We start from the raw sequence: 24,814 nt of genomic DNA, 5'->3' as shown, positions 1-24,814 counted from the left end.
ATTTTGTTTAAGTGATCCTTCTGATGTGCTCCCACAGCTGCAGTAGCCCGATTGCAACCACCAGGGAGAGGTAGAGCTCTGCATTTGTGACTGTGCAGTATGCATTGTGGGTCCTCCTATTTTTCTGCATGAGACCATCCTCTTCCTCCTCCTCCTCATCCTTCTCCTCTGACCCCATCCCTCATTTTCTTATTATCTTCCTTCGGTCTTAACATCCAGCCGTGTGTATCCAGCTGTTCCCGGATCAGCTGTGACCGGACGGATCCCCAGCTGTGCGGCTCCAGTCCCGAAGGCAGAGAGCAGGCAGAGGCAGGCAGGGTCGGCCATGTTGTTGTGTGGGGGGTGGATGCAAGTTTAGTAGTAGGAAGTGGAGGCTGCACAGAGGAGGAATACTGCAGGATCTGTTCTCCTTCTTCTTTTTATTAATGTCCCGTGTGGTGGCTGTGATGCAGCTGCAGGCCTCCTCTTCCTCCTCTACCTCCTCTACCTCCTCCCGCTCCTGCTCCTCTTCATCCGTCTCCTCTCTGGAACAATGAGTGACTCCTGCATCAGCTACGACCTCCTCGCACATTGCTTTGATTTAACTTCGGCCCAAAACCCCAGCGCGCACACAGCAACCTCCTCCTCCTCCTTCTCCGCCGCCGGATGCACGAAGTGGGGATGAAGGCGGCTCCGTCCCTGCTGGAATAACTCCGATCTCCGTTATTTCACCGGGATCTGACTCGAGGAGGGAAGGACGCGGATCCTGTGAAGGTAAAATATCTCAGATTATTAGGCAGGTCTTTGTCAGATAAGGATGGGCCCGTCTGACCTGTCAACAACAAAGAGAATAATCTGTCTCACTGTGACATAAACCTCACTCACATTCAAAATCCAGTGTGTCTAAAGGTTAAAAAGAAATGTGAGAGAGAAGACAGCATGTGCTCAGGGTCCCTGTGGAATATGAGTGTAGCCATGATATCATTTAAATACTTAGAAATAGGACAAGGTCATTATACCACGAGTACATCACAGTATGGTACTATTACATTAATTAATTAAACATTTCTACTGTGCAGTATTAGTTAGTAGAAATATTATTTCCTCCAGTCCAACAGGGTTCGCTGCTGTCTCGGAGCTCGGAGTCTCTGTTTCCTGTCTCTGGTTGTCTTCTATGGTCTTTGTCCCCTCAGAGACTCAGAGTGCAGAGAGGAGGAACATGTCCGCCGTGCAGCTGCTGCGGGTGTCGGTACATGAGCGGATCAGCGCTGCCGCTGAAGACTTCCTGCTGCAGGTGGAGGAAGGAGGAGGAAAGGCTCGAGTCCCGGAGCTGAGAGCGAAGCTCAGCGAGCGGCTAATGGCTGCGGTGGAGCAGATCCTCGCGGGGCTTGAGAAAACCTTGTTAGAGTACGAGGGCCGAGTGGAGCGGGCAGAGCAGTCCGAGCGGGAGATCTGCCGCCAGAGGAGGCTGCTCGATGGCGTGATGCAGCCCAAAGTCTGGCTGCACAGAGCAGGTCAGTCCCTAGAGGAACCGCTAACATGCTAACGGTAGCTAGCATAAGCCCGGGCAGCGGAGTTAACACGTCACTTCCGGTCTCTGTTTGCTGCACCAGGCTCCTCCACCTCTCACCTGAATAATGAGGAGGATTTGATGCTGTTGTGAACGAGTCGGTGCGGAAAACCTCATGCTGTGTTGCTCACGGTGTTGTGCAAGTTCACACCTCATGAACTAGTTCAAAGTTCAGTTCATACAAGTTAACATGAATAGTTCACGTTCACAGTTCACCATTTAAATTCTGAACTAGGACATAGTTAAGTTAATTTCATAGTTTAAAGGTGAAGTGTGAAAATGAAAGACTGTTTTTTAAAGAAAAATGTATCCATCACAGCCCCTTGCCTTAAACTGTGATTGATATATATATAAATTCTTAAAAGAAATGTTGTTTTTAATTGTTTATATTATTGCTAATTTTGCCTGCTAATTTATTCATACCCTGCAAACAAAGGCACAACAAATCATAGTGCTATGCCTTGCTATGAAACCAATTATTAGGCTAGACCTTAATTTCTATAATTTAATGTAAAATATATGTGTGTATGCGTTGTGTGGGAGCGCGCACACACACAGTCGCCCGCTCCTGGTATTTCATGCTGGGCTGATACTAAGAGGATTTAACAAATTAAGGTGACTTTCCCTCACGTCCACGTTCAACATATGAAAACTGATTCGTAAAGTTCACTGTTCGAGAAAAATATACGCGACATGCAAAACACTGCACAGGGAGCCACTGCAGAGTGGCCGAAGAGCTGCATGCGTTTCCAGAGACGCGAGGTATTACCCACAGGTCTTGTCTGAAAGCAGCTTAACCAACTTACTAACCCCCCCTCGCCCTGTTCTCCTCTGTATGTGACCTAATTGGTTTATTTGGCCTCAAAATGATTTTTTATATTGTGACGGGAATTTTACCATTTGGGCATTGATTGATGGAAGGAACTACTTTGATGTATAGAAAGATGAGCAAATGCAGTCCCTTAGGAATCAGGGTGTTTTGCTTAAGCAATTGATGGTTATATTACTTCCTAACTTACAGGGTCACTTAACAAACACTTCACAGGGAGGGGGATGTTAGTGGGTTGTAAAACACTGATAAGCGATCCTTGAAAACAGATGTTTGACTCGAGGGGCTTGAGACCAAGTAGAAGACAGGATACTGATCACCTATTTCTAAGGATCAAAGAGGTTAATTGATAACATGTGTTCCTCTCCAGGAGGAGCTTGTAACTGTATAAGAGGGATGTGTGTTCTGTATGTCATTGCTCATTGTATGAAATCTTTGCCATGGTCTTGTACACTGATGCCCATCTGCAGATGCTGAATTAAACTACCAGAAAGAACAATTGCAATGACTTGTGCTTGACTATAGAGAAAATTCTACGTACCAGAAACCCGTTTTTTTATGCTGCTTCCTTTACGAACTATGTCGTAACACCAACTGTAAAATACCTCAACATCTCTGCTTTCTGAATGTGATCCTTCAAAAATCTCAACAGTCGACATTAAACAACACAACACAAGTTTTACAAATCATTTCAGGAAACTCTTAAATGATAAACGTGTGTATTTTTGTTTCAGTGTGTCCTGCAGACATCAAGCAACTGATGGTGATTATAGAAGAGGTTCCCCCTGAGGAGCAGGAGGACCCAGAGCCCCCCCACATTAAAGAGGAACAGGAGGAACGGTGGACCAATCCGGATGGACAGAAGCTTCAGGGACTGGAGGAGGCTGATATCAAGTTCACATTGACTCCTGGCACTGTGAAGAGCGAAGAAGATGAAGAGAAACTTAAATCGTCAAAGCTTCATCCGAGAGAGACGAAAGAGAACAGAACGGACTGGGGAGGACCAGAACCAGCCAGGAACTCAGGTCCTGGTGGACATTTACAACCAGGTCCTGAGGACAAGACTGAAGACTCTTCTGAGACTGAAGACTGTGAGGATGATTGGATGGAGACCAGGGAACCTCAGACTGGTTGGAATACAAGTAATAACAAACAGCCTCGAAGTGATATGTTGACATTAAAACGACACAACACAAGTTTTTCAAAAGACTTCAGGAAACTCTGAAATGATAAACGTGTGTATTTGTTTTTCATTGTCCTACAGACATCCAGCAAGTGATGGTGAATAAAGAAGATGTTCCCCCTGAGGAGCAGCATTGGAGCCCCCTTGTGGACCAGGAGGACCCTGAGCCCCACCACATTAAAGAGGAACAGAAGGAACCGTGGACCAATCAGGATGGACAGCAGCTTCAAGGACTGGAGGAGGCTGATATCAAGTTCACATTGACTCCTGTCGCTGTGAAAAGTGAAGAAGATGAAGAGAAACTTAAATCGTCAAAGCTTCAGCCGAGTGAGACGAAGGAGAACAGAGCGGACTGTGGAGGACCAGAACCAGCCAGGAACTCAGGTCCTGATGGAAGTTTACAACCAGGTCCTGAGGACAAGACTGAAGACTCTTCTGAGACTGAAGAGAGTGAGGATCATTGGATGGAGACCAGGGAACCTCAGACTGGTTTGAATACAAGAAATAACAAACAGCCTCTAAGTGATATGGGATGTAAGACAGAAAAAAAATCGTTAAGTTGCTCTGAGTGTGGTAAAAGATTTAACCAAAGGGGCAATCTAAATATCCATATGAGGATTCATACAGGAGAGAAACCGTTTAGTTGCTCCGAGTGTGGTAAACTATTTAACCATAGGGGCCATCTAAATATCCATATGAGGAGTCATACAGGAGAGAAACCGTTTAGTTGCTCCGAGTGTGGTAAACGATTTAACCATGGGGGCCATCTAAATATACATACGAGGATTCATACAGGAGAGAAACCGTTTAGTTGCTCTGAGTGTGGTAAAAGATTTATCCGTAGGGACAGTCTAAATATACATATGAGGAATCATACAGGAGAGAAACTGTTTAGTTGCTCCGACTGTGGTAAAAGATTTAACCAAAGGGGTGATCTAAATACACATATGAGGATTCATACAGGAGAGAAACCGTTTAGGTGCTCTGAGTGTGGTAAAAGATTTAGCCGTAGGGACAGTCTAAATATACATATGAGGAATCATACAGGAGAGAAACCGTTTAGTTGCTCCGACTGTGGTAAAAGATTTAACCAAAGGGGTGATCTAAATACACATATGAGGATTCATCCAGGAGAGAAACCGTTTAGTTGATCTGAGTGTGGTAAAAAATTTAAGATTCAGTCCTATTGTACGAGACATTTGAGGATTCATAAAGGAGAGAGGCGACACAGTTGCAACTTTTGCAACAAAAGACTTATTAGGATTTATCAGCAGTTATTTATATTATACATAATTAAGTTCACTGTTTTAAATAGACTTAACAGTTTTTATGTCCCTATAAAATATTAATCATTGAAAAACACGAAAGATCTGTGTTGATATATCTCGTTTGTACTGATTTCTACATAATTTCTCTATTTTTCATATTGTTCTTCATGTTGTTTTATGGTTAAAGTGTGTTCATTGAACAGTATGAATGTGTGTTTTAAACTAGTTCATATGATTAAATAAGTTTGTTTAAAACAATGGTTTCTTGGTTCGTGAGATTCAATGACAGTGTATGTTCTCCTTCATGTATTGAATGTGTTTCCAAGAATAAAAGGATAATGGCGTCGTCGCCCCCCTCCTCTTTGTTTCTGTACGAATGGAGGCTGCACTGGCTCCAGTTGAATTGTCTCATCATGAGACAAATTAATCAGCTTCTCACAACCAGACAGGTTTGTTCACGTTTGACGTGAAGTCGGAACTGGGCAATTTCAGGTCAGTCTATCTGACATACGCACTCTCACACACATGGACAGTTGAGCAGCGATGATGGAGGAGCCCTCGTTGACATGAATGACAGTAAATGTCAAATATAAGGAGTGTTAAATTCAGAGACAGCTGTGATGTCCCCGATCTATCACATTTAAGAATTATTTTCATATGCTTGTGTTTTTACTGGGATGGTTTGGTTCCGTCGGTCAATCTGTGTGATACTGGACTCAGTAGATCACAGATCTATATAAAACAAAATTGATCATAGAGCAGAGATTCAAAACAAACAAATTTAATCTAATGAGCAATTAGCAGGCAAGGATCGACCTCACGTGACGGACGCAGGAAGTAAAGTGTTTATCCTTGCCGCAGTGCGCAAAATGCATGCCGCTCTTTAAATTGCATGTGCTCGGCCCGTTCAGTGCTGCTTGGCAGTCCTAGAAATTGTCATTTTAATGTTCAATTGTTTTCGTTTTCATCTCAATTTGAAGTTGACATGATGTAAGCCCTGGCACAAGAACCTCAAGGTTCAAATGTGGAATATCACCTAATTGTACGGAGCCCTGAGAGCTCAACGAACAGCTACTTAAGAAAACACATGCAAGTCTACCCAAGAGCGCTTGTTTTCCACAAACATGCCTGCCGCTGGAGAGCTGAGATGTGTACATGCTGCCATTGAGTCTGTTTTAGAAGACATCGACAGCGCATTCATTTTGAAAGAGGATCAGAAAAACGCGATCAAGGCATTTGTAGATCGAAAAGATGTTTTTGCCGTCCTTCCAAGGGATTTGGAAAAAGTTTAATTGATCAGCTGGCCCCGATGGTCGCGAAGAAGATGGGACACGGGAATGTCGCGTTCCAACCGTGTTATTAAGTTCTTACAGGACCGACAAATGCGATACGATTTGTTTGATGTGTTGTGGAGTTGTAATCCTAAACGGAGAACTTGTTCGTAGGTGCATTCACCTTTACTGTTTCTCTCAAAAATGCTGATCGTGTTGGTAAGTTCTCCGTGTATCCTTAAATTATTTTTACAACACCGGCAAAAATCGTTTTACTCATCTTCATCTTCTACTTCTGCCAGCGTGCGTTCAGTTGAGTTCTGTTGACAACAACTATGCGTCGCTTTACATACGTCACATACTACGTTGCTCTGATTGGTTGTAGGTCTATCCAATTGAGCGAAGAGGCATTTTTTCCCCTGGTTCGGTTGAAACACGCCCCCTAATCACAGCCCAATGGCGCAGTATCAGACTCATATTCTGCCTAGAATTATGAATATGACAACGTCAAGCTAACGGGTTGCCGACCCCTGTGTAGAACTGAATTTGTTTGATGTATTGGACGCTTTTGTGTCTTCTGTGACAGCAGTGTCCATCTCTTATAGCCGTCCTCTGAAAACACCTCCGTTGTCATTTTGCCTCTATTTGCTGCGCGTTTCTGTAATGTGTTGTGTTGTGTGTTGCTGTTCGTTGAGCTTTCAGGGCCACCTTAAAATGGCCACTAAATGCAAAATAGTGGGCTTCCTGTTTTGTTTTTCATAATGCCCATTGAGATTTTTTAGTTTTTTTGATTTTCCATTTTATTCCATTATAGTTGAAAATTGGTCTCTGGCTCGTACACGTCCACAAGTCCAAAAACGCACAACATAATAACAGTTACCTTAAATAGGTGTTAATACAAAACGTGGCACCATCTTGTGATATATTTCATTTGTATAACACATATGGATCAATCTTAGAATCTTGAAGAAACAATAATAATAATAATAATAATGTTCGAATTATTATATTTTGATATCATCTTTTCCCAAACCCTCTAAGTGGAATCCGATTTTATTTAAGTGATCCCCCTGATGTGCTCCCACAGCTGCAGTAGCCCGATTGCAACCACCAGGGAGAGGTAGAGCTCTGCATTTGTGACTGTGCAGTATGCATTGTGGGTCCTCCTATTTTTCTTCATGAGACCATCCTCCTCCTCCTCTTCCTCTTACTCCTCCTCCTCATCCTTCTCCTCTGACCCCATCCCTCCTTTTTTTATTATCTTCTGCGGTCTTAACATCCAGCCGTGTGTATCCAGCTGTTCCCGGATCAGCTGTGACCGGACGGATCCCCAGCTGTGCGGCTTCAGTCCCGAAGGCAGAGAGCAGGCAGAGGCAGGCAGGGTCGGCCATGTTGTTGTGTGGGGGGTGGATGCAAGTTTAGTAGTAGGAAGTGGAGGCTGCACAGAGGAGGAATACTGCAGGATCTGTTCTCCTTCTTCTTTTTATTAATGTCCCGTGTGGTAGCTGTGATGCAGCTGCAGGCCTCCTCTTCCTCCTCCCGCTCCTGCTCCTCTTCATCCGTCACCTCTCTGGAACAATGAGTGACTCCTGCATCAGCTCCGACCTCCTCGCACACTGCTTTGATTTAACTTCAGCCCGAAACCCCAGCGCGCACACAGCAACCTCCTCCTCCTCCTTCTCCGCCGCCGGATGCACGAAGTGGGGATGAAGGCGGCTCCGTGCCTGCTGGAATAACTCTGATCTCCGTTATTTCACCGGGATCTGACTCGAGGAGGGAAGGAGGAGAGAAGGACGCGGATCCTGTGAAGGTAAAAGATCTCAGATTATTAGGCAGGTCTTTGCCTGTTAAGGATGGGCCCGTCTGACCTGTCAGCAACAAAGAGAAGAATCTGTCTCACTGTGACATAAACCTCACTCACATTCAAAATCCAGTATGACTAAGGGTTAAAAAGAAATGTGAGAGAGAAGACAGCATGTGCTCAGGGTCCCTGTGGAATATGAGTGTAGCCATGATATCATTTAAATACTTAGAAATAGGACAAGGTCATTATACCATGAGTACATCACAGTATGGTACTATTACTTTAATTAAACATTTTTAATTGCTGATATTAGGTGGTTTGTTGGAAAAGAAAATGTTAAAATTCCTGCAAATAAATAGATCTAAATGTTAATATCTGCGTCTTTTTTAAATTATAAAACCCTTTAAAAATTCTCTGTGTTGTATTTGAAAGTGCAGTTGACTGAAATGAGGCCCAGACAGCAGAGGAGGAATCATGTCAAATATCTAAGTCTGTGTTTGACTCATGCTGATTCAGAGTATATGTGTCAGGTGGAAGAGGATGAGGAGGAGGATGATTGTGAGGATGAGGAGGAGGAGGTTCAGATCCTTCTTTGTGATGCTGTCAGTTTGTCTGAACTCAAACTCATGATGAAACTGATGATTCACAGTTTGTGTGTGTGTGTGTGTGTGTGTGTGTGTGTGTGTGTGTGTGTGTGTGTGTGTGTGTGTGTGTGTGTGTGTGTGTGTGTGTGTGTGTGTGTGTGTGTGTGTGTGTGATGATTTATTATTATTTTACTGTCGTTCCACTTTGAAGGCAGGACCAGGGACTCGTCTGCATCACCCACAGGTTTTTTAAGCAGCTCTGCAGTCAGCTCACTGACACTCACAGGAAAACTTATCTATCTATTTATTTATATCTATCTATTTATCCATCTATCTATCTATCTATCTATCGTTCTATCTATCTATCTATCTATCTATCTATCTGTCTGTCTGTCTGTCTGTCTGTCTGTCTGTCTGTCTGTCTATTTATCTATCTATCTCTCTATTTATCTAACCATATATTCATCTATCTATCTATCTATCTATCTATCCATTAACCTACCGATCCACCTATCCACTTATCCACTTATCTATCTATCTATTCATCCGTCTATTCATCCATATAGGTTCTGTTTCATTGACTTGACTCCAGCTCCCACAAACTGCTGCAGAGTCTCCAAATAATCTCACATTTTAGTTGAATTAGATTTCTTGCCACAGAAAACCTCCCAGTCTATTTACACAGTCACTCTGTTACATGTTGACACTTCAAACAATCGGCCCACTTGACAAATGGCTGATCGCAGACACACTCCGATTCCCAAAATAGCTCACATTCGGCCATCGCTCAGGTGCCAGTGTTCAGGCTCTCAAAAGAGTCGCTTGCAGCAGAAAACCCTGTGAAGTCTGGCAGCACAATAACACCAAACGCTGTTCAGCGAGGTTCAGTGAAGAGATTTTACTACACACCATCTTGTCAAGTTTAGTAAAAAATGAGTGGAATCATGTTAAGTTGAAAATCCGACAGAGCTTTCCCCTCTGGGCTGGCGCTGGTAAAGAGAGCTGAGGGACGAGGCTCCTTTCCCTCCAATAAAAACAGTCAATAGCTCTCAAGTCTCTGCGTTCATTTCCCAAAGAACACCTCCAGGCTGTGTTTACTATTTCTCAAATCAAACTTTACAAGTCTCGTCTTGCCCTCGTCTACACGGGAGTGCTCTTGCAGCGGGACGCTACACCCGGAGCTGTGTAAATCTCATTTATGGAGGTTTTCTCCTGACACGTTGAGGCTTCACATCCATCTCGTGGAATGACGTTACTCCACACCCCACTTTTTAACTCTTTGGCATCAGAGGAATGCGGTGGATGGTGGAAGGCAGCGTCTGTTGCAGATCTGAAGCCCAGTAAAGCTCCGGAGGCCCTCCCCCGTCCAGCAGCTGTCCAACGAGACGCTGGCCAGGGTTTTCTCTTCGACCGCTGGCTGACGGATGGAGCGACTCCTTTGCTGTCATTTCCCTCAGCTCGGCTGTCTGACTCTTAGCCAAATGTCAACTTCATTAGAGTCTAGATCATCTCATCCTCAAGGGAGCGGAGGCTGTTTGATCAAGCAAGATGCTAAAAAGACCGAATATATATTTTAGAATAATTGGCTCAGTTCATTTATAATGCAGGCTATGCTTCTTTTTTTTTAAATACACTTTACAGCCTCACATCTGAGGCTGATATGAAATACATCAGTCAGATTGCAAATTATGAACGAGATACCAGAGAGTGTATAGTTCTCTATAGTTTGCATCTTGCACAGGACCTTTACCTGTTTGATTCCATCATGTTATTTATTCATAAATAGTTTGTTTCCAGACGTGAACTCCTGACGATGTCCGTTGAATTGGGTCCGGACTTTCTCTGGTGTTTTCATTTCAAACACGCTTTTTCATCCTGAGAATTTTATCTTGTTTTTGTCATTTTTTGCGTCTGTCGCTTGTTAGAAACGACATCACCCCCGCTCCACTCTGTGAATCCTGAGGAGGATCTCCTGCTGTGTTCTCACATGGGCTCCTCCGGACTCCCCGCGGAGTATTAACCAAGGGACCGATTGGAGAAAGTTGGTTGAAGGTCTGGAGGCCTTCTCACACGCAGCCCCTCCGGAGAATGTCTAGAGGTTCTATGGAATTCAGTGCATGTCTGAATGCAGCTTTAATGTTTGAGTGTGAGGAGCACATCCCAACCCCAAGTTGAGGGTTCATGCCAGGTTAGGTTAGACGTGTTTTCTAGAATACTCCTCTGAAATATCGAAACTCAGTCTCCATGTTTGTTTTTAGCTACCAGGTGGCCTGGTTATCGTGTTTCAAGCAGGTAACAGGACATAGCTCCCCTGCTGAAGTGTCCTTGAGCAAGGCCCTGAACCCCCACCACCTATCAGTTCTACAGTAGCATACAGAGCAGTCTGACCTCACTGGAAGAGGAATATTAAACGAAGATAAAGTCTGTGGCACCGAAAACCACAGAGAGAGATATGATTTTCAAGGTCTTTATTTCGGTTTCCATGAATAAATAAGTCCCACACACAGAAAGAATCAATTCACCTCTTTGTTTTTGAGATTTCACAGTCGAGACGGTTGAATAAATGGGAGACGTTTGCTTTCAGTGGATCATTTCAGTCTGCACCAATGTACAAAGCTGTGATTGACAAGTCGCCTTATCCTCATTTCGCCTGTATATCTGCAGACAGCAGCACCGCGTCGACCCAAATTAGATTCAGGAGCTTCTGCATACTGTACGTGTGTGTGTTTGTGATTTGTGTGTCTGTAAACTTCCTCCTCTCAACCCTTCACCTTCCTCCCTCATTGTGTCTCCATAGCTCTCGCTCGTGTAGCTGGGAGCTCTCTGGTGTTTCCGTGCCGTTGTAGGTCACGTCGTCTTCCTCGGGGCCGTGGATGGGATGTTGTCAGCCCTTACAATAAGTTGCTATAAATAGCAAGCGACGGCCGATTTTTCCTTCTGGTGCCGTGTGTTGTTCAGGAATGATCTTGTGGAGAGACTCTTAAACATCGTGGATTCAGTGCAGTCGTGGTGTTTCTGCGGCCCTGATGTGATTCTCACGTCTCCCTGAGTTGAGGCTTTCTCACTTCTGCGTCTCATCTGCTCTGTAGACGACGCCCATGGTGTCATTTTGTGATGTCCGGCTGATTAAACCAACACGGTGTTGATAGACGGCTAGCCGAGCTGATTCAGAGGCTCAGGACAAAGCCAGTCATCAGTGTCTCATCACTGCCAAGGGTCCTCGACAGCTGATCTAGTGTTTGTGCTTTTCACATGAAGGTCACCTCACGCTGTGCGGCTGGAGTCCGAGGTCGACGACGTTACAGCTCCAGGTCCTGATGGTCGCTCCTTTTTATTTGCTCTCTGTTATTATCCTCTTAAATTCTGTAAATCCTCCCAGTAGTTTAAGCTGGTACGTCTGCCTCATCATCACCGCCCCCCACCCCCCAGCCCCCAGCACCTCATTCAACCAACCTGCTGTCTCCTTTTGTTTCTTACTCTCTGTGAAGTCGATCTAAATCTTTGTCTTTATGCCACTGGCGGAGATTTTATCTGATTTATTATTTTTGCTCTGCAGTGTGTCACTTATCATGTTGGATTTATTGGTATAAAAAGTATAATTTTAATTTAATCAGAGAAATTGTATTTAATCTTTGCTGTAGTTCTTGTTTAGAGCTCAGCCCTCGGTGAGGATGGTGAACCAAGTATCATATGTATTTGTGCTGTGGGTAGACAGGGAACACCAGCCTGTGTCTACTACACTAAATGACAAATTAATTAAATGTCACTTTTTAACATCTTACACACAAAACAAAATATAACCATCCGTTTGGCACTTTAATCCTGTGGCAGCGTGGTGGTTCGGGCTAATTGCTAACATCAGTATACTGTAGTGCTCACCATTGTAGATTTGCGTGTTAGCTCCATAATTTCAAGTCAGTTTTTCTGCATTTATGATCATTTTAGAAGAGTGATGTCACTTTCAAGAAATGCCTGATGTCTCAGTTTTGGACGGGAAAATCGTCTTCAGTCGAAAGTGCAAGTATTCCTGGGACAGCGGCCAGCGTTTTTATGGTGTGGTAAGTTCACTGCTGACCCGACGAGCCAGACTCTCATCTGTCTGATGATGAAACGCGAGCCAGCCATCGCTGACCAGGCTGCCGAGGGAGGCCGTCTTTTTCTCCCCCTTCTTTCCAACATTCTCAAAAAACATTGGCTCCACATCTAACGTCTGACATTGAATTTACTGGCGAGTTCCTTTGGAGCAATTTTTAAAGAAATCTGTTTTATTTTGACACATCTCCAGTGACGGATCACCTCATAAAATGGCTTTGAGTAAACGACCAGTGCCCGGCACGAGCTGCAACCTGCAGTGCGACCGCTTGCACCGTTTTATTTGAGCAAAGTGTTCTGAATCTTTGGAAAGCCTCTGTGGTTTGCCCCCATTCCCTTGATTTCCTTGGCAGTTCCGCGGGAGAACTCGATGAACTCTCGATTACGCCCCCCTCTCTCTCCCCTCCCACCTCCAACATCAAGGCCGCTGTTCCAAAATCAGTGAAAGATGTATAACAGCTCCAGCAGCTCGTCTATTCTTCGACCGATGTGTGATTATGACCCTGTAGCGGCCGCCTTTGTCACGCCTGTCAGCAGCTGTGCCACGATGCTGCTCGGTAGCACCGAGTTTGGGCCCGTTTCAACATCTTCTCTCCTCTGAATGAAAAACACACAAGTCTTGTCATTTGTCAGCAGCAATTAACCGAGTCCAACTTCCTGGAGCCCGGCTGATTTTAACGAATGACACCATATTGAGCTAGTTGGGCTCAGACATCTTCAGGAGCGCGTCTGATTGTCTCCACATTTTCCAGACTTTCACCTCACAGCGGAATGCCTCAGCAACTAACTCGTGTTAGAGGAGAGAAATGACGACCACGCAGACGGAGGCAAGACTGTGTTTTAAATCTTAAGATCTGGATGTGTTATGAGACACTGGGCCCCTGGGTGCAGACACATAAAAGGCCCCTAAGCCACCTAAAGTACAAACTACAGCAAACAATGGAGCCATAGTGTTTGTAGTCTTTTGCGTCTGTTCGTTGTTGTTTTGAGTCTCTTTTTTGGGATCTTTTGGTAAATCTGCATCTGTTTGGACATTCTGTTATTGCTTTATAGTTGTATTATTTATCACTGCAGTTATGTTAAGTATTTTAACAGTTACGAGCTAGTTTATGGTTGTTTTTAGTCTTTTCATGATAATTTTAGAAAGCCTGTGGCCCAGGGGCCCCCTGACCCTTTTAACCACTGGACCTATGCCTAGTGTGCCCATGTGGGGGGTCCCCAAAAAGGGATGTTTCATTTACAATGAGGCAAAAGATGTGGTACACAGGACTAATACTGGAGCGACTTCCTTTTCTTCTCCATGTCACGGAAGAATGGCCTCGGATTGGTTTTAACCTGTCACTTGTATGTAAGAGTTAAGAAATCTCTTCATAGAACAATGGTTTAATAGATCGTGACAATATAAACGCATAATCAGCTTTTTCAGCATACCTCAAAACATGCGCATAATTTAATCTACATGGCCACGTTTGACTGGAGAGAGACTGAAAGCGGCTTTAGCCTTTACCCATATGTCCCAGTTAGCACATGGCTTACAGTCTTACCGCTCGCAACAACAACAACAAAGTGATTCACATGATAATATCATTACATTTTCATTTCATGACTCATGCTCCAGAGCCTTATGTTGCAGTCATTAATCCTGCTCCCTTGGCCTGTCACTTCACTTTGCATCATAAAGGCGAGGAATGAGTGGGATGCTGTTTTTATCTCCTTCAATCTGCTTGCATTAAAATCCAGGGCTTTGTGTTCCCTCTGTCCAGGAAGGGCAAGACGATGGGCTGCGTTAAAAGCAAAGAGGACAAAGGACCCGCGATGAAGTACCAGCCGGACAATTCTCTGGTGTCGGACCCCAACACCGCCGCCACCACGCCTCACATAGGTCACTATGGGCCGGATCCCACCCAGCTGCAGCAGAATCAGCCTCCCACAGCCACGTCTGGCTCCGGGGCTGCGAATTTTAACCACACCCTCACACCGTTTGGTGGATCCTCATCTGCCATCACTCCCTTCGGGGGGATGGCGTCTTCCTTCTCTGGTCCTGTGTCCAATTCCTTCTCCGGTGGTGTTCCCAGTGAGTAGGGCTTTATTTGAATGGAACTGCTTCAGTGAATTTCTTTTAATATGGCACAAACATGAACTGATTTGGCTGTTGAGGTCAAAGGTCAAGGTCATTGTGACCTCACGTCCAGGCCATTATTCTGAAAGTGATGCATTAGACAAACCTTGAGAGAATTTCATTATATCCGGTACAAATGTCCACTTGGACTTAAGGATGAACTGATAACAATGTGGACGTGGATGTAAACTGCAGCTTTACTTCTACTTTATTCTTCACAGTGGAATTAAAGGGAATCAATGGCCTCCTGAAGGGCAGGAAATTTACATTAAAAATCATAAATCCCCACTATATGATCAAACAATATTCAGCATTAAGTCAAATGATTTGTGTTAGATCAGTTAAATGCAAACACGCTGAACGCCTGTTTGTTTATCTGACATGTGGACGCCGCGGCTAATGCCACAGTGGTTGTTATTTCCACGGGCGTTGCTTTTGTCGGCTCCACCACAGGAGCTGCTATCAGCGGTGATCAACGTGTCTGAGCAGTTTACAGCGATCCTGATCAGACCCAGATTGAACCCTCCTGTTTAGGTGGGATTTAGGCTGTAATCCTGCTCCACGATGGATTATCTGCTCTCGGGGGGGGGGGGGGGGGGTGAAGGTGGCACTGCCATGGTATTTGCTTTCTGCGGGAGATAATTGGATTAGTGTTGACAGCATTGTTGTCAGTGGTGGGTATATGACCGGCATCTGTCAGAAGGGGCAGAACGGGCCCGGGACAGAAAGATTAGTCCATTTACACTGTGATTTATTATGTACTGTTGTGTTTAATTTGAGCTTTTGTGCAATTAAGTCACTTTGTACTTAAATTCACCTGAAAGGATTTAGATTATGAAAGTGAGGGAGACAATCCTGACTTCTCTTTGTCATTGCTCGTCTTTGCAGAGTCTGAGTCAGAGTCGTATTTCCTTGCTGGAGACGCACTCACGTAATAAAACAAGAGCTGGAGAAAAATCGATGCACTATCAGCTCTCAGACCTCGGCGAGACAGATTTATGTCCTCAAATTGGTCTTTAAACAGGCACACGGGCAAACAAGCCTGCTGCTCTACCTGCATCACCGTCTGCTAATGCGTGTGTGCACTTGCTGTTTTCATCATCCGTGTCTTTGTGGTTTTTCAGGTGGCGTCACGTTCTTTGTGGCCCTGTACGACTACGAAGCCCGAACGTCCGATGATCTCACGTTCAAAAAGGGAGATCGCTTCCAGATCATCAACAACACGTAAGAATCTCTCCCGTGGACATTTTTGCAGAATATGAAAGATAAAATAAAAAAGCTGAAAAGACAGTTGGGGTTTGAACATATATATATAACACAGTGACAGCTCAAACTGCTTCCCTGATCCACAAAGATGTATAAAGTGCGCTTCATTTTACACTTGGCTCAACCGTGAAATATTAACTGTTAACCACCATTTACCGATGTTCATCCGCTGTATCAACCCCTGAAGTTGTTATGTAAGTACCAGACGTTGGTTGATTGTTCCACGAGGAGTCGTTCATCCCTCCTCTGTCGTTGTCCTGCAGGGAGGGAGACTGGTGGGAGGCTCGCTCCATCAACACGGGGAAGAACGGCTACATCCCGAGCAATTACGTGGCCCCCGCCGACTCCATCCAGGCTGAAGAGTAAGGCCTTGTTGCTGCTTCTTATAACCTTGTTACTCCATTTACGGCCAGCGCACCGGCAGCCTAATGGCACTAGCATGATCTCATCTCACATGGCTTGCATCAGAGCACACAGGCCCGACGTTAACAGCTTCACAACCTGGGAGAAGCCTCGTAATGTGATTTCGATGCTCTCCGCCAGGACAGTTAGTTAATGTGTCACTGATTCTCAACAGAAAGCTCCTCAGTCCACAGCTGCCTTTCTCTGCTGTATTTCTACAGGTGGTATTTTGGCAAAATGGGACGCAAAGACGCCGAGAGGCTGCTGCTGAACACAGGGAACCACAGAGGAACTTTCCTGGTACGAGAGAGTGAAACTACTAAAGGTGACGACTCCTCCTTTTGTTAAGTTGTTTTCTCTCCTCCTGAAGTTTAAGTCCCGACGTTAGCCTGTTAGCAGTCGGAGGTCTGTGAGGCTGAGATGAACACGTCTGCTTCTGCGATTCAAAATCAAAGGTTGCACATTGTGTACTAAACCCTAAATGAGAAAGGGGACTACAGTTCCAACCAATCAGTCAAACCAAGCAACCAATCAAACAAACCAGACTAACCAACCAACCATTGTGTAACAGACGAGGTACACTCATACTTTTGTGTTGAATATACAATATCTTGCAAAGAAAACTGGGAATTGTGTTACTAGAACAGCTACAGCTTCTCCATAGTGTACAACTTATACAAGCTGACATTGCTATGTTTAAACCAACCAGTCTAAACAACCACACTCGGACAGATGAGATACTCCCATGTATCTTAATCAAATACATGATATAAATAAAAGAAACTTGGGAATTTGCTGTTTACTCTAAATGTCCAGGCTTAATGCAGCACAGTTGAATCACTGACACTGGTGTTTAGAGGATAAAGGACATTTCTCTTCCCTCCCTCAGGAGCTTATTCTCTCTCTATACGAGACTGGGACGAAGCCAAAGGAGACAACGTAAAACACTACAAGATCCGCAAGCTGGACAACGGGGGATACTACATCACCACACGGGCACAGTTTGACACGCTGCAGAAGGTTGTCAAACACTACACAGGTACGTGCAGCGCAGAGCCTCTCGCCTCACACTCGGTTTCCTCTCTTCTCTCATTCATTATTTATCACAGTCTTTCATCGCACCTCCAGGAATTGTCCTGGAAATTACCCACAGTCACACCATGCAGTTTACTGCGCTTCCAACAATGGCGCCCCAGAGTGTCACCAAGGGAGATGAATGGCTTTTCATTTTAATAACAATTGATGATGCGTTTACGATTTGCAGCCTCCCACCTCCCGCCTTTGGCCTGGGGAGCTTTGAGGTTAAATCGCTGTGATCCCACTTCATTTCAGAGTGGCTCTGGAGAGGGTTTGGGTGTGTTTAAAACTTAATCTCATTTATTTTTCATCACAGTTAGTGTAAGGGCGTCGAAATGCATCAACATCAAACGGAATGAATCTAGCGTGAAAAAGGGACCGGCTTTGAAACGCTGGTTCAGAGGCTCGTGGGTGTGTGTATATGTGTGTGTGTGTGTGTCGCCGCTGGGTGTAATGTCACGTTCTTCATCTCCGTGTCTCACTTCGTCACAGAGCACGCCGACGGGCTCTGCCACAAGCTGACCACGGTCTGCCCCACGGTCAAGCCTCAGACGCAGGGGCTGGCGAAGGACGCCTGGGAGATTCCCCGGGAGTCCCTGCGGCTGGAGCTCAAGCTGGGCCAGGGCTGCTTCGGAGAGGTCTGGATGGGTAAGAACGACACACATGTTCCCAAAGTGCTTTCCTAACATCATAGATTTATTTTATTATCCACTGGTGATAAGATGTAGAGCAAACACAGGATCAGACGGCGTGTGCATGAATCAAACAAAACATTTACAGCTTATATTTATCTTGTCTATTTTTGTCCAAACTAGAGAATTGTCCACTTCCTGCAGCGGCTTCCTCTGTTTATCTCCGGCCATCGTCTCAGCTGCATCCAAATTTATCTGTCCCTCGTTGAACTGACTCATCCCAGGGATGTTTTTTTGCATACGTCTGTGCAATTACAAGAGCTAATTGATGATATTGTCTCGCTCCCAGACCATTACCAACGCTGATTACCCCTGTGATCTGTGGGCTCTGTCCTCTCCCTGCTGCAGGCACGTGGAACGGCACCACCAAGGTGGCCATAAAGACGCTGAAGACGGGAACCATGTCACCCGAGGCTTTCCTCCAGGAGGCTCAGATCATGAAGAAGCTCCGGCACGACAAGCTGGTGCCTCTCTACGCGGTGGTGTCGGAGGAGCCCATCTACATCGTCACGGAGTACATGGCCAAAGGTGAACACACACATGCCTGAAAGACATCCAATAAAGAAAGAAGCTGCAGACTGGTTTATTTGATTAGTTGTTTTCTAAGAATCTCTTTTCCTGGAGAAAATCTAAACTCGGCTGTTTCCTGTTGAGCTGTTTTCAAACGTGAACCAATGAGAGTTTGGTTCTGGACAATTTCCGGAGTTTTCCGCATTCGAGAAACGAGGCAGGAGATTCTTGGGTTCACGGCAGCATGAAGATTTCGTATTCGTGGGGGAGGGGCACCTTGATGATCAAATCTTGTTTTTCTTTCCACCTCTTTTTCATCCTGGGATATTTGGATTGTTTTAGTTTCGCGTCTCGTAAGAAACGTCATCGACACGGCCACTTGCACGCTGTGACACACTCTCGCTCTATTCCCACGTGGGGTCACTCACATTTCACCAGGAGGCTGACCGGAAAATTTTCCCGGAGAACGTTCGAAGCAACTGACTCGGACATTTGCGATGTCACATGACAGCCCCTCTGGAGAAGCAGCTTTACATGAAACTGATGAGGTCTATTTTTAAACAAAAGGCATAACAACATCAAGCAACTGAACCCATAGAACTCTCAGCAGTGATGTCATATACGTGCGTGCTCATCTCCTTAAGGCAAAAACATTTAAATTTGATGTTTGGAATTGGACGTTTTTAATTAATATGCTGCACGGATTGAAGGTCCCTGAAAGTCCCCTGTGGTTCCTCGAGGCCTGAATCCACGATGGTTAATTGAAAACTGCAGCAGTAGTTTTCATGTGGGAGGAATGTCTTCAGCTGCAATGCGTGCTTTTCTCTTCTTCAGGGTTTTATGAGTAATTAGATTTATGTGTGTGTAAATGTTAACTCCATGACGTATGACTCTGAGTGTGTGTGTGTGTGAGAGAGAGAGAGAATGCATGTCTAAGTGCGTTCAGTTTGTTGATCCATTCTATGTTTTAAGCTCACAGAGCAACTGCTGTTCTGTTTTCCACATATCCTCCACTGTTTGTACAGAAAAACATTTTCCACACTGAAGGAGAAATATTGATTGAAATATTGACTATGAATCAGAGTCAAGCTCAGTTTAATATTCAGTTCAACTCCCTAAGCAGGTGTGGTAAGGAGCCAGGGAAATATTGAAATATTTAACATTTCATATCTCAGTAAATTGTTATGCAGCTCACTCACAGTTCACTCCTCATCATGGCTCAATCGCATTTATGACTTCTCTCTTTTCCGGTTTTCACAGGAAGCTTGCTCGACTTCCTCAAAGAGGGTGATGGAAAATTCCTGAAGCTCGTCCTGCTGGTGGACATGGCTGCAAAGGTGAGACGAACAAAACACACCTGCATTCGTATGCTTCCACGCCGGCAACACGTGGTCCATTAATCCGTCCACTGGATATTGATAAGACAAAATATCTCAAGAACACCTTGACCTCAGAAAGCAAATGTTTTGTCTTGTGAACACGATATCTCAGGAACGCCTTGAGGGAATTTCTTCCAATTTGGTCCAAATGCTCACTTGCACTCAAAGATGAACAGATTAGAATTTGTTGGTTGAAAGTCAAGGTCACAGTGGCCCCACTAAATATATTTTTGGCCTCTCGCACATTTACAGTATATCTCAAGTCTGCCTTCAGGGAATTTCTTTACATTTTGTTGTCACTTGAGCTCAAAGAGGAAGTAATTAGATTTGAGTGGTCGTGGTTACCTCATATAAGGTCGACTGAAACTGCACTGATTGAGTCGTACAACCACAGTTTGGTTTCACGAGTGTACAATTTGTGTGGAGTTCATTCACTCTGTTAAGTTTAGCGTTCTATTTTAAGCCTCAGGTTTTAAAAAAAGAACAATAGCCTCAGGCGAGCATGTGTTCCTCTCCCGGATTTGGCCCAGTTTGTGTTCGTTCTCTGACTTTTACGCTTCTTTTTATGTCTGGTGAAAAAAAGGAGGGCTTGATGTTCAGAGTGTGAGAAGCTAAAAATGATTTGGTGGTGAAACGCTGTCTAACTGTTTGTTCTTAGATCGCAGACGGCATGGCTTTCATTGAGAGGATGAACTACATCCACAGGGACCTGCGCGCCGCCAACATCCTCGTGGGCGACAACCTGGCGTGCAAGATCGCCGACTTCGGCCTGGCCAGGTTGATAGAGGACAACGAGTACACAGCACGGCAAGGTTGGTACTCACACACTCACACACTCCCACGGAGTCACGGGTGAACGAGGGGTCAAGGTAGAGATGGACCCAGCGGCGACCTCACAGCGAGGAGGATTCCCCGTTGTCTCCTATCATGGTGTATTGAGGTTAATGGAGGAAACCAGATGCTCCTGATTCCTGTCATTAGTTGTGCTTTTTACACGCTGGGCGAAGTGTCCGCTGCTGAAAGGGCTGCTACACCAAACTCTCACACTGTGTTACCTGCACATAATTTGAGTTTTCTGTGCTCATGCTTTGAAATTTTGAGTCTCTCATCAATTATTTTTCTTTTTGATTTTGATACAGGTTTATTTGAAAATCACAACCTAGTTTATTTCAAAGTCAAACATGCCTCCAAAAACTATCGTGAAAACACCAATTGAGACGCATTTTTCTGAATCGACTGTAAACACGTCCAAAAACATTCAAAATAAGTCCAGATTTGAAATATCCAAAGTCTAAATATTGTTATATTCTGAATATTATTATTATTATAAAGTTGAACATGTTTTCTGTCTTAGCTCGGCGTGTTCGCCTCAGTCACACAGCAGCTGCTCCATAAAGATTATTTATGATCCCAACAAAGATGCAGGGAGAGTAAATTAAATGTCTGTCAGTGTTTACTCCAACAACTCAGATGGGGTTTCCATCGCAACACAACGTTCGGCTGAAACTGACTTCCTGGTCGCAGGAAAACAAATTCTGGTGTTTGAAAAGTTGAATTTGAAAATGTGAACTTAAACGTTTTACTTTTTTAGAAATAATGTCCCTGCGACATAAGTTGGAATCATAAAGAGGCTTTATAACTGTAGCAAATATAACTACTTATATCAGAATAAGAAAGGCTGTGGCAGAAAAGCCTCTTGAAGTTGAGCAGGCTTTTTGGCTCATTAATTAAATTCATTTCTAAAAGATGTTCCTTAAGATCCATTAAGACTTTTCTGTGAAGTGTGTATAAACCAGAGTGATGGACTCATCAGTGAAACTCTTCATCATGTAGCTGCGGCTCATGCGGCCTTTTTGGTTTCCTCTAAATTAAACTAGAAGTGAGCACATGCGCCCTCTAGTGGGGGATCACCTGACCTCTTTCCTCTCCCCCCCCCCACACACACACAGGAGCCAAATTTCCTATTAAATGGACGGCGCCTGAGGCTGCGCTGTACGGACGCTTCACCATCAAGTCAGATGTCTGGTCCTTCGGCATCTTACTCACCGAGCTTGTCACCAAAGGCAGAGTTCCCTACCCAGGTAAAAACACACACTTACACAAACACACACACCCACACACAAAATGATACTCCTGCCGGGAAATCACGGCATCAGAGGGCGATGAATCACAGCCGTCGTTATCTGGTTTCACAACGTCAAGCTTGCGTGTTTGTTAATGTCAGAGGATGAAGTAAAACTCACTGACATTGTCTGTGCTGGTTGTTTATGCCTCTGCAGGGGTAACACTGACATCCTTACACACACACACACACACACACTAATACCATCCCTCACGCACACACACACACACACTTTGAGATTAGATGAGACCATCTGTCGGGGGAACGATCAGGAGATTGAACACCACTCTTTTTTTTTATAACCATCTGCCAGACTGACTCGGCCCCGGGCAGCCGGGCCTGCAGTGTTCTGCACTCCTTCCACTCGACTCCGTATCTGAGACCATTAGTAGATTAGTCCACTGGCAGCAAGTAATGACAACAATTTGTATAATTGATTAAAAGAATATGGTATAAAGAATTAGCATAAGTACATGATGTAAGGAGGGAAACAGATAGACATGGCTCCATTAGCATCTCTTAAGCGCACTCATTTGTACATTATATTTGTTATATTATGTAATATGTTTAGTTTGTTTAATCAAATTAAAACATAACTATAAAAACTACAATTCACTTTCGGGAACATGTCGTCCATCTTCATATTCAGTCTGTGGTTTTGTACATTTGTGCTGCGCCACTGGAAAGAGCCAGGCTAGCTGTTTCCCTCTGTTTCCAGTCATTATGCTGAGCTAGGCTAACATCCCCTGGTCTATGGCTTCATATTTAGTCTTCAGAGATTGGTGTTAATCTTCTCATCTAACTCTCAGCAGGATAGCAAATAACAATTTAGCCAAACAAAAAGAAAAAGCACTTTACTGGTTTGAGCCTCTTAAATGTGGGAAATCTCCACTTTAATCTTTTTGCATATCATTGCGAACTCAATGTATTTGGGTTTAGACGACATAAAGGATTGTGTTTAGGCCTTTGTGTTTGCGATTGTGAGAATACAAATTGTGCACTCTGGAAAACATATTCTATCAATTTAAAATACTCAAACGTCCCCCCCCCCCCCCCCACTCCCCTCAGGTATGGTGAACCGGGAGGTGCTGGAGCAGGTGGAGCGGGGCTACCGCATGCCCTGCCCCCAGGGGTGCCCCGAGTCGCTGCACGAGCTGATGAAGGTCTGCTGGAAGAAGGACCCGGACGAGAGGCCCACGTTCGAGTACCTGCAGTCGTTCCTGGAGGATTACTTCACCGCCACGGAGCCACAGTATCAGCCGGGGGAGAACCTATAGCCTGGGAGGAGCCGGGAGCACACACTGCTGACTCTGATAGGAAGTCGACTGGAATGATCAGTCGCACCAACCACTACTCCACTACTCCACCTTCTTTCTTAAATCCTGCGCCCAATTTTTTTTCATACTTTCATATTGTTTTGTTTTCCGCCATGGTACTCGAGTCTTGGGGAATTGGTGGAATTTCCATGCAGATTTATGCATTGTGTATAAAATGGACAAGCATCTCCATCAGCTTTGTTTAATATATACACGCAGCTCATGAATACAGTTTTGTGTCGCTGTGAAATAAGCTGTGATAATGCCTCATGAAAAAAACACATTATTGAGAGTAATGCGCTCCATTTTCCTCCAGATTACAGCCCCTGTGGTGGATTAGTTCACGAGGCATTAAGTCGATTAATTATTGACGGGGATCAGATGTATGAGAAGCTCTCCGGGGAGTCGATGGTCATTATCACAGACCATTTGACAGCGATTATCTAAGAAGCCAATTCCACACAGCTGAACTTTATCTATATTTCATTCATTACAGTGCAATTTCCTTTTTTTGTATTCTTTTTTATTTTAATGCCCAGAGAAAGACGGACTCCTTCTAATCCTCTCTGGGCTTTTACTATTTTAATTTTTTTAATGTCATGTTCCCTTAAGAGTTGATCATATCATGTGGACATGCTTTTATAGGTTCATTTGAAGTTTTCCCCTTAAATGTCCATCATCATCATCATCATCATCATCATCAACGTGCAGAGACACTTTTTGTTGTTGTATAATCTCGCTGTGACGACCACAGGGACCCGCTTACATAAGAACAGTCTGTAAAATGTGTCACCGGGTTCGGGATTTACGGCAGAACGACAGTTTAACAATAATGAAACTCGTGGACTCTCGCTCACATGTGAAAGCAGCCGAGCACGTTGGAGGATTTCATCGACTACAGACCTGTTTTTCTTTTTCTTGTTGGTGACGAACATGAAAACAAAAAAACAAAACTCCAAATAAGCTGAAAACAGACGTTTGATTTTCTACAATGTGATGCTGAAGAACTTTTCACGTATCCTGCAGAAACGATTTGTATGGCAGTGATGTTTTTTTTTTTTTAATATAGTGATTTTCTCTTTGCATTTTGCTCCTGTATTTACTCATCAGGACAGTATTATAATAGAATAATGACAACTGAGCTTGTACAAAAGGGCTTTGTATATTACAAAAAGAAAATCCTCATTTTATATTATCGTTATGGTTATTAATATTAATAAAAAATAAATAAGATTGTGTATTATATCAGGGAGGGAGGGCGAGTGATGTGGGGAATTTGTACAATAAAAACGTTGATTTCTCATTTGGCTTGTTAGAAATTAGACTTTGTTTGAACCAATGATGCACCATG

The 24,814-nt window shown here is 44.3% G+C and overlaps 2 protein-coding genes across 2 annotated transcripts; both read left to right on the top strand.

Annotated features, from left to right (window-relative positions):
* Nucleotides 1-195: 195 nt before the first annotated feature.
* Nucleotides 196-5,175, top strand: LOC128425609 (zinc finger protein 3 homolog). The gene is made up of 3 exons (XM_053412307.1): nucleotides 196-1,493; nucleotides 3,113-3,520; nucleotides 3,643-5,175. The coding sequence occupies exons 1-3, from the start codon at nucleotides 1,154-1,156 to the stop codon at nucleotides 4,710-4,712; spliced, it is 1,818 nt and encodes a 605-aa protein (XP_053268282.1). The 5' UTR covers nucleotides 196-1,153; the 3' UTR covers nucleotides 4,713-5,175.
* Nucleotides 5,176-14,347: 9,172 nt separating this feature from the next.
* Nucleotides 14,348-24,709, top strand: LOC128426073 (tyrosine-protein kinase yes). Its single transcript, XM_053412941.1, has 11 exons — nucleotides 14,348-14,654; nucleotides 15,824-15,923; nucleotides 16,229-16,327; nucleotides 16,589-16,692; nucleotides 17,257-17,406; nucleotides 17,937-18,092; nucleotides 18,485-18,664; nucleotides 19,907-19,983; nucleotides 20,684-20,837; nucleotides 21,975-22,106; nucleotides 23,216-24,709. Exons 1-11 carry the CDS (start codon nucleotides 14,357-14,359, stop codon nucleotides 23,422-23,424), a joined length of 1,659 nt encoding a protein of 552 aa, XP_053268916.1. The 5' UTR covers nucleotides 14,348-14,356; the 3' UTR covers nucleotides 23,425-24,709.
* Nucleotides 24,710-24,814: the final 105 nt, after the last annotated feature.

The sequence above is a fragment of the Pleuronectes platessa genome, chromosome 20, assembly GCF_947347685.1.
Source record: "Pleuronectes platessa chromosome 20, fPlePla1.1, whole genome shotgun sequence".
In the NCBI taxonomy this organism is placed as follows: Eukaryota; Metazoa; Chordata; class Actinopteri; order Pleuronectiformes; family Pleuronectidae; genus Pleuronectes; species Pleuronectes platessa.
The sequence above is the reverse complement of the archived record's forward strand: the minus strand, read 5'-3'. Positions and strand labels throughout refer to the sequence as shown.

What these genes read in the sequence shown, in the direction of transcription:
- LOC128425609 (XM_053412307.1), top strand. Translation starts at nt 1,154, where the DNA reads ATGGTCTTTGTCCCCTCAGAGACTCAGAGTGCAGAGAGGAGGAACATG. An exon ending in AGTCTGGCTGCACAGAGCAG is followed by an intron (nt 1,494 to 3,112) that starts GTCAGTCCCTAG and finishes TTTTTGTTTCAG; the next exon opens with TGTGTCCTGCAGACATCAAG. An exon ending in TCAGACTGGTTGGAATACAA is followed by an intron (nt 3,521 to 3,642) that starts GTAATAACAAAC and finishes ATTGTCCTACAG; the next exon opens with ACATCCAGCAAGTGATGGTG.
- LOC128426073 (XM_053412941.1), top strand. Translation starts at nt 14,357, where the DNA reads ATGGGCTGCGTTAAAAGCAAAGAGGACAAAGGACCCGCGATGAAGTAC. An exon ending in CTTCTCCGGTGGTGTTCCCA is followed by an intron (nt 14,655 to 15,823) that starts GTGAGTAGGGCT and finishes GTGGTTTTTCAG; the next exon opens with GTGGCGTCACGTTCTTTGTG. An exon ending in GACTCCATCCAGGCTGAAGA is followed by an intron (nt 16,328 to 16,588) that starts GTAAGGCCTTGT and finishes GTATTTCTACAG; the next exon opens with GTGGTATTTTGGCAAAATGG.